Source organism: Musa acuminata, chromosome BXJ3-5, assembly GCF_036884655.1.
Source record: "Musa acuminata AAA Group cultivar baxijiao chromosome BXJ3-5, Cavendish_Baxijiao_AAA, whole genome shotgun sequence".
NCBI lineage: Eukaryota > Viridiplantae > Streptophyta > Magnoliopsida > Zingiberales > Musaceae > Musa > Musa acuminata.
Genome location: NC_088353.1, coordinates 12,651,459 through 12,660,935, shown reverse-complemented (window position 1 = coordinate 12,660,935; position 9,477 = coordinate 12,651,459). Strand labels below are relative to the sequence as shown.

General features: G+C 41.8%; 2 protein-coding genes across 2 annotated transcripts; one reads left to right on the top strand and one right to left on the bottom strand.

The window, feature by feature from the left end:
• Nucleotides 1-2,912: 2,912 nt before the first annotated feature.
• Nucleotides 2,913-4,600, top strand: LOC135638303 (amino acid transporter AVT3B-like). Its single transcript, XM_065151374.1, has one exon. The coding sequence runs from the start codon at nt 2,996-2,998 to the stop codon at nt 4,304-4,306; it is 1,311 nt and encodes a 436-aa protein (XP_065007446.1). The 5' UTR covers nt 2,913-2,995; the 3' UTR covers nt 4,307-4,600.
• Nucleotides 4,601-5,874: 1,274 nt separating this feature from the next.
• LOC135638302 (NAC domain-containing protein 22-like) lies at nt 5,875-7,641 on the bottom strand. The gene is made up of 3 exons (XM_065151373.1): nt 7,334-7,641; nt 6,961-7,244; nt 5,875-6,401 (listed from the first exon to the last, which is right to left on the bottom strand). Exons 1-3 carry the CDS (start codon nt 7,497-7,499, stop codon nt 6,066-6,068), a joined length of 786 nt encoding a protein of 261 aa, XP_065007445.1. The 5' UTR covers nt 7,500-7,641; the 3' UTR covers nt 5,875-6,065.
• Between the last annotated feature and the right edge of the window lie 1,836 nt (nt 7,642-9,477).

The following is a 9,477-nucleotide window of genomic DNA, read 5'->3' as shown; positions in this document are numbered from 1 at the left end:
CCCAGTCTCGTTGGGAGACTTAGCCCAGGCGGTGCCACCTCCTGGCCTAGGCGGTTGCACCTCCTGGTGCAATCAGGGTCCGAATGGTTAGCTCCATTCGGCCCAATTTCAATCTTTTCAAGGGCCCAATTGCCCCAAGATTAAGCTAATGGGATCACCTCCCATTTTCCAACTTAATCAACGTGCTAACTATGATTAAATCTAAGACAATTTCTGTAGCTTTGCTCCGATGCGTCAATCGCTTCTTCCGGCGAGTTTCCGGCGAACTTCCATCGATCATCCGATGAACCCTCGGTGATTCTTCTGCGGACTTCCGGCAAACTCCTGGACTTTGCGACGATCCACTTGGCGAGTTCCGACGAGCTTCGCTTGGCAAGCTTATGGACTTCTCGGATCTATTCTCGCAGAACCTCCGACGACCGTCCGAACTTCCGTCGAACTCTCGAACTCCCAACGTGATCATGATCTTGACTCCGGCGCAACTCCTGCTGCTTGTCTAACTTTCATCGTAGTTAATCCTGCACACTTATCTCAACACATAGATTAGACAACAAATGACAATTGACTTCATCATCAAAATCCGTGATTCAACATATAGTCCCTCATCCATCTAGTATTCTAAAAACTGTATATCAGGCATGATGTTGTCAGGCCCATACATAGTCTATTTGAGTCTCGCTCGAATTAGATTCTCCCGAAGAACTCATTTCTCTCTCAATCCGAATTACCTTGGCCAAGGATTTGCTTTAGCGAGAACACATGGGACATTCCTCTCATAACACCGAGAGCAGATCATCTTCTATCGATACTCAATCGCTCTCATAAGGTTGGCTATTACTCCCAATGACCAGTTATACTATATCTGAAACTTCTAGACCTATAAACCCGATATCAAAGAATGAAGTACTCATACATGACATCTTTGGTATCTCAAGTCTAAAGACCAAACATACAATTGGGACTATGAAACTATTGTCTAAAAATAAGGTATCATTAACTATCTAATATTTCGTAAACAAATCAATTAATGAACTCATGCTCTAATAAGTACCTATAATATATCCCTAATATCTCCACACAAGTAGTTATGAGACCAACCACCTCCATTATATGGATGGGTACATAGTACACCGGTCTATTCGATTATCTCAATGTCCTTCTCGAGTAATCTATGACCGAAAATATTTAGAATCTGTATTTACAAACAAATTAGTCCCATTATTATGATCTCGTTATGATCAACTTCTCATTGTACAGATCAAATGACATTACAACATATGCAGTAGACAATCATAAAGTAAGAAAATATTAATAATAATAATAAACAAAAAAACTATGTAACGTGTCTCAAATACTATCACTCACGCGATAGGGTACCTATGACTAGTAATATAATCTAATATTAATATCAAACAGTTAAAGTCTTAATCAACTAATCTAGAATACATCTTTAAATATTTGTTTTAGTTTTAGAAAAAAATTATTAATTGCTTTTGCTTTGTTCCTTCCTATTAAGTTATGCAAGTGTTTTAACAAAATTGGGAATCAACTTTAAAATTTTGCTGTCGGGCATGTAGGAATGTGGCTTAGTGAAGGTTACGATGTATCTTATGAGGTTGGTTGATCCTGATAGTTCTTGTTGCGGCTTGTTTATCATAAATTTGGAATATCAAGTTGTCCAATAACCTAATAACTACACCTACTGGTGTGTTTCAGAAGGTTGGTTATAACACATGCTCCTGCTAACGAGAAGGGCTTGTCAAGAAGACACGTTAGAATTTGGATGCTCATAAAAGAGAGAGGTATACATTATTTTGAAGTCGTTGTTATCCGCAATGGACATGGGCTCTAAGCTACACTAAGAAAAAGAGTCTACAATAATAATAATAAAACTGAGTCCCAATTATTTGAGGACTAAGAATAGATGTACAAAGAATATAAATTAATTTTGATTTTAAGAATCTGATCCACATCTTTCAGAGATAAATATGTTTTGAATGTAACTGAAGGTATATTTTTTTTATCTTAATGTTTAAATTTCTTTATAGTTTCACATTAAATCTAGCAGCTGATAACGAGAAAAGTGATCCTATGATATTTTTCTATTGATGTGCTTTCCATTAAATCGAGTAGCAGATAACGAGAAAGGCGAATTTTATATTCGAATTAGCAAGTAATATTTTATCTTTGTAATAGGATTCATGCCACCAACCTTTTAGGAGAAGCCAGCTTGTGAGAGTAATCAATTTGGTAACACCAAGTTTGATATCCATGTGGTTTTTCTCCGTACCCGTTGGCGTACAAAAGACCATCATCCTTCCTTCCCCAAGTGTTATCCTCTTTGACAGTACCATACTGCCAAATGGAAGACAGTGACAAAGGACTCAATCACCACCGCGAGCCGTGGGCAAAGTGGGCCACACTCCGACACACCTTATCTACATGCTGATCAAGCCTCTCTACAAACTTAGCATATGTACATCTTCGAAACTCTTTATCATCCATCCATGATAACATCTATCCTTTATGTTTAATTTCTATCGTTCGATATATTTTGTTATCCTAGTAAATTTTTTGTCCATACATCCACCTCACCCAGAACAATGAATACCACACAATCCTACGCTCCAAAAACGTGTGATAGTCATCCGGACCACACGCACTTCGATATCGCAACTACCTGCCCAGACGAACTAGTCAGATGATCGTGTCCGTCCATTTCCGTCAATCTAAAACCGTGATCTCAGCATCACTTCATGCTGAGAAAGGTGTGCGTATACACCATTTCCAATTTCCCAATACAATATCGGCGAAGCCACGCTTCACCATCCCATTTGCGTGGGACCCGCTGATACTATTTTATTATTTTTAGTGTCGTTATTTCTTTCTCTTTATATAATTCGTGCGACTTGACCTTTCGGGCGCGTTGTTCCCCTCAGTTCCTCTTTCTCGATTAATCTTCCTATTCTCTTTGATCGATTGGTAGACAGATTCCATGAGGTTTAGCAGCGAGGCGACCTCCTCCGGCTGCGGCTTGGACGCGAACGCGCCGCTCCTCCCGTCGGTTGCTGGGAGCGACTACCACGGGCGGCGGCTGTCGTCGCAGCCCAAGACGTTCGCGAACGTGTTCATCGCGATCGTAGGCGCCGGCGTGCTGGGGCTCCCCTACGCCTTCCGGCGCACCGGATGGGCCGCCGGCGCCATTCTCCTCCTTGCCGTCGCCGCCCTCAGCTTCCATTGCATGATGCTCCTCGTCCGCACCCGCCGCCAACTAAATCTCGAGCATTCCGCCAAGATCGCCTCTTTCGGCGACCTCGGCCTTGCCGTTGCCGGTCCCCTCGGCCGTCTCGCCGTCGACGCCATGATCGTCCTCAGCCAGGCTGGTTTCTGCATCGGCTACCTCATCTTCATCTCCAACTCCTTCACCCACCTCCTCCCCGCCTCCCTCACCTTCCTCCCCTTCCTCTCCTCCAATGCCATCTACGTGCTCACCATGCTTCCTTTCCAGCTTGGCCTCAACTCGATACAGACCCTCACCCTCCTCGCCCCGCTCAGCATCTTCGCCGACGTTGTCGACATTGGCGCTATGGGCGTCGTCATCGCCGAGGACGTCTCCATCATGCTGTCCAGCCCCCCGCCGCTCAACGCCTTCTCCGGTCCCTCCGTCCTCCTCTACGGCATCGGGGTCGCCGTCTACGCCTTCGAAGGCGTCGGCATGGTCATCCCTCTGGAGGCCGAGGCCGCCGACAAGCCCAAGTTCGGGCGCACCCTTGGCCTCTCCATGGCCTTAATCGCGCTCCTGTACGGTCTCTTCGGCGTGCTCGGCTACGCAGCCTTCGGCGAGGAGACCCGGGATATCATCACCACCAACCTCGGCGTCGGCGCTCTTAGCTTGCTTATCCAGCTGGGCCTCTGCATCAACCTCTTCTTCACGTTCCCAGTAATGATGAATCCGGTGTTCGAGGTGGCAGAGCGGTGGGTGTGCGGGAAGCGGTACTGTTGGTGGCTGCGGTGGGCCGTGGTGGTGGCGGTGAGCCTGGTGGCCACGCTGGTGCCCAACTTCGCCGACTTCCTGTCGCTGGTGGGCAGCAGCGTGTGCGTCGTGTTGGGGTTCGTGCTTCCGGCGTTGTTCCACCTCAAGGTTTTCGGCTCTGAGCTCGGATGGGCTGGCGCAACCGTAGACATCGCCATCCTCATCATCGGCTTGACGCTGGCCATCTCCGGCACTTGGTCTTCTCTCATGACCATCTTCAACTCCGTGCAGCTAGATAGGGTGCTTATTAGAAATGGATCTATCGGAATGTAAGGCAGGGGAATGGCTCTCAGCTTCTCTAGTATTAATTGACGAGAAGAGCGAGAGGGATTAGAATCATCCCAATTCTTTTATAGAATCCAGTTGTTGCTTCTCAGTCTGAATAAATTTGTATTCAAACTTGTCATAAGATGCATTATATACGAATTGGTAATGTTGATGTGCAAAATGATGCTTCTAATGTTACGCAAGATAAAAGGTAATGTCTGCATAAGGCATTATTTATCGTTGCATGCATCTTCTATTTTATCTGCTAATGGCCAATTTTAACCTATGGTGTTCTTTGCACTTCATATATCTTGTCGATGGTAGTGAAATGTTAGAAAACAGAACGCAGAATGAACAAAGCAACGATAACAAAGCTAGGAGCCAAAGCTAGGAGCTCCACCAGGCTCTTTCAGTTGCCCCCCAAGTATGAAAAGAAGATATTACAGGACAAATATCTAAGTCTGTTTTGGAAATGTGATTTCAAGGAAGGAGTTAAGAGGTGAAAGAAGATATTCCAGAACAAGTATCTAAGTATATTGAGGTGTAATGAAATGAAATGTAAAGGGAGGGAAGATGACGGTGTCCAAGTATCTATCATGCATGTGGGCGTGCAGGTAAGTAATAGAATGTACATCCTGTCGAGAAGAAATATATATTGCAGGAAAACGATGATTGTGAATGGACAAGAACACCGTGCAACAAATTGAAGTGTTGGGTAGCGTGACAGTTCAACTCCCCAAATGCCATCCGAATTCATCGTCCACATATCCCGCTCCTCTCCATCATCTCTCCTCGTCCAAATCCTGCAGCCTTTTTGCTCTCTCACGTCTCACAATGGATTGTTACCGATGTCGGACGTGTAAAATGATGCGCTCACGTCGTTCGATCCATCAGCAAAACCAACATCAATCAGTCTCTCAACTAATATTTTTGGGCCGTCAAACGGTGGTATCATCTCTTGCCCCTCGACTCGGATCTCATCTACGGTGATGAAACTGATAATAGACCAAGTCACTCTCAACCCCATGGAAACATTTCTATTTAACAATTTTAGAATCATAATTATAATACATTATATGTGGTCTCTTAGTTCAGTATCCACACCATGAATTATAATAAAATTTAATGTGCTTGGTTCCTTTTTGCACGCCATAGAGTGACATGGCGTGCATCAGGATGCAAAAGAAGAGAGTGGTAGAGCCGTGCGCTTGATGGTGCGCGGCATCATCATTTGTTGTCGTGTGTCAGTCATGAGTTAGATAGATATGTACTTGACTTCAACAAAATTAATCCAGAAGACGTCAGTTTTGGATTTTGGATTTCATACATAAAAAAAATTCTCTTCACTGAAATAAATGGCCCTTAGTGTCAAGTGGATTGGGCGATTAAAATCATTGTCGTCACTTGTATAAATCATAATTTACTTTTTGCCTTGCTATGCAAGTCGAATGGCAACCCGCAACCAAGAACCCCTAAATACGATACTAGATCGAACACATTAAAGTATTCTTGTTTGACGAAGCAAATTATGTTAAACAGGAATATCCACCGATTCAGAAGGAGCACCAAAGCCAACAAGAAAACTCACTCTCACACTATCCGATAACTTTTCAAACATTCTCTACACCTGGCCTACCCACCTGTGATGCTCTTTAATCAGCAAGCTAAATCAGCTGTTTCCCCTCTCTCGATCCTGACAATTATATCTTGACACCTAGCCGATTCAAGTTTCATGTTGCATATTGTCATGCAGTTTGCGTGCATGTCAGAAGTAGAGGATGTTGGCACAAGGGGACCATTGATCCAGCCATGGGCTGCGCAGCTGTGTCAGGAAGGGGTCCTGCATCCAATCAAGGCTGTCCATGGGGATTTGGAGCTCCGGGAGCTTCACAGAGCGAAAGGTCGACGAAGTCACCTCCACCTTCTTCGGTGCCTCCATCTCCTTGACATCCATGCACTCTGAAGGAGCCGAGAAGATGGATACGTTGTCAGCCATGGCCGAGCAAATCTGGGCCTCCTTTCTCTTCTCTTCTGATGCGGCTCTTTGTTCCAACTCCTTCATCGATGTTGCTTTCCTGTAGATCTTGCAGAGCACTATGACCTGCATAAGCAAAGTATGACGCAACTAAGCCACTTTAATCTTTACCAATAGATCTAACACCGCTGCTTTTGCTATCACTTGCTACAGGAAGATTCTTAGAAAGGCAGGAATGATCGATGTAAACCCCTTTTTTTCTTGTGAATCCTTTTCTCAGTCTCCCATGCAATGATCCCTATTGCCATGGATTCCTACCTCTTGTGATATGCATAGCAGGATATGAGATATGAAGATGTACTGAATTCTGTTGCAATTTTCGTCTCGTATTGCAGCAAGCACTAGGATATCCATTAGATCATCTTCTTTTTCGTAGATCACATTCCAAGTCAATATTTATGGTTCCAGTTGCCCTGGTGATCAACTTCACGATTCCATTCTACCAATGGTTGACTCACTCAGGTGGAGATTTTTTTGACTTAGTATCATGGCTAGGATTTTTGGAACACCACCAACTGGAACTTGTGTACCAGTAAATACAAAATCAATAAGTAAACACTGATCCCGAGTAAAGAACGCGATACTGATCTGTATCTTAGTATATATCAATTTGGCAGTCTTTTACCTGTTGAGGTGTGGAGATGGCGGCAGAGTAACTATCCGGCAACCGGTACTCATTCATGATCCAGTCAGTCTTGGTGCCTCGCGGCGCTCGACCCTGATAGAACACCAACGTCTTCTTCCACCCAAGGAGGTGCTTCGAGTCCGCCAGACTCCGTATCTGCCGGTCGCAGCCGGTTGCCTTCCAGAAGCCCCGTTCGGTCGTCCGGTTGGCCCGTCCCCGGTTCCCGCTCTTCCGGTTCCTCGGCACAAAGAAGTACCACTCCCTTTCCCCTACCTTCGCCAGGCCTGATCACAGCCACATACATAGCAATTAATATTTTCTCCGCAGAATTATCTTGCGAAGGAAACGGAGAGGACTTCACAAGTGTGCACACCTGGGAGCTCCCATGGGTCATAGTGGTAGATGTTAAGACTGCCAATGAAATCGAAGTCAAGTTTCTCGCCCCGCACTACTCTTCTGAGATAGAAATCTAGCAGCTCTGCCTCTGTTGGATGAAACCTAAAGCCTGGCAGATGAAGCTCGAAATCATTTCTCTCCATGTGTTGTGGCTCACAATGCTGCCCACCTGTTGTCTCTTGGAAGGGAAAGAAAGGTTCATGAAATGCTTATATGCTCGTCCAAAAGCCTCCTGCAATTCGGAGGAAAAAGGATGGAGAAGTCCAATAAGTACATGAAACTGACTCGTCCCAACCCAGCAGAATCACCAATGGGAGTAAGGTCCATTAGGTGGTACTAGGTTTTAGTTTGGTTTAAGGGCCAGTACGGATGAGACTGTTGTAATGTGAACAGGCGAGTTTAAAATGCTGCATTCCCACGATGAAGGAAGTTGCTGGGAAAGTCGCCTGGAGAGCAGTATCAATGACTAAAGAAGTCAAGATTTGACTGATATGACTCATGAACAAGTGACGTTTGCTTCCAGGAATGTTGTAAGCAAAACCGTACCTGCTACTAATCTGCTCCAAGACAACTCTCCTGTGAATACATTTATGACATATTGGCCTTTAGCAAACAAGTTTATTTGGCGAAATTTGATGGAGTCATGGCTTCGGGGTTGATCTGGTAAATGAGATGTTACAATCAGTACTTAGTGTTGTCAAAATCACTATTGTAGAATTAGAAAAGATAATGTTATCACATAAACGAAAAAGAATAAGATAAAATATTATATATTTTACTCAAAACCTTTATATGTTTGGTGGAGGTTTATATAGTTCCCACAAATATATTAAATATAATATGAATATTTTTTTAAAGATATTTTTAATAATCAATTTAGTTCATTCTTCTATAGATCTTTAATATGTTTCATTTTTTAATACAATGAACTTCTTCATGATGACTTAACAAGTTTAATTCAAACATTCTCATTATATATATATATATATATATATATATATATATATATATATATATATATATAGTAACCTTTTTAATTAAATTAAAAAGGGGCCTGTTAAAAGAACTTGCAAGTTAAAAAAAAGCTTTGAGTACCTCAAAGCCAACACCAAGAGCATAAAAACTTGAATTTATGTCTATTTCAAATAAATAGTTATGTTTAATATTATTTGATAATTTATAGCGCAAAGTCCCGCTCCAATTCTACTTAACCACTTGCTCTTTTATAAAAAAATAATCCTTATTAAAATGTTTTTTTACCATAAAATAAACCAAAATTTAGATATCTTTATGTTTGAAGAATTTAAGCAAATAATGATTTAATAATTTGAAATGTGACATTGGATTTATATCTTATTTCTTTAGTATTGAAGTGAAGCAAAATAAAAAAGACATATTTATTTAAAATATATATAATAAATCAAGATATTAAAAAAATTAAGAAAGAGGATTGCAAATCAGTTGACATTCTAGTTGTGATTATGAGATTTTTTTTAAAACCTTTTAAAATAAGATGAAAACAATTGATCCAACCTATTTAAAAACCTCTATAGAAAGCTTAAGATATTTAACTTACATTAGATTAAATATTTTATATGGAACTATATTATGAAAGAATCAATATATGAAAGTCATAGGTGCTCTACAAGTCAATCACGTGAGTGATGACATATGTGACATGATACACATTTTTTTATTTATTATATTATTTAGTATTTTATCATTTTATATTACTCGTTGTATGAATATATTGCGATGTTCATGGATCTGTGTAATGGGAATCGGATCGTGATAAGATTATGATAATGAGACTGATTCGTCTTTAAACATAAACCCTAAATAATCTCAATTATAGGTTACTCGAGAGGAATATCGAGATAACCGAATAGATTGATGTACTGTATACCTATATATATGATGGAGGTGGCTAGTCTAATAACTGCTCGTGTGGGGACACTAGGGATACAGTGCAGGTGCTCATTAAAGAATAAGTTTACTGATTGATCTGCTCACGAAATATTGAATTGTTGATAATACCTTATTGTCAAACAACGATTTCGTAGTCCTAGTGGTGTATTTGGTCCTTAGACTTAAGATACTAAGGATATCCTATATAAGTAC

Coding starts and splice junctions, on each gene's coding strand:
- LOC135638303 (XM_065151374.1), top strand. CDS start 2,996: ATGAGGTTTAGCAGCGAGGCGACCTCCTCCGGCTGCGGCTTGGACGCG.
- LOC135638302 (XM_065151373.1), bottom strand. CDS start 7,499: ATGGAGAGAAATGATTTCGAGCTTCATCTGCCAGGCTTTAGGTTTCAT. Junction 7,245..7,333: donor TGACCCATGGGAGCTCCCAG/GTGTGCACACTT, acceptor GGCTGTGATCAG/GCCTGGCGAAGGTAGGGGAA. Junction 6,402..6,960: donor CCATCTCCACACCTCAACAG/GTAAAAGACTGC, acceptor TTGCTTATGCAG/GTCATAGTGCTCTGCAAGAT.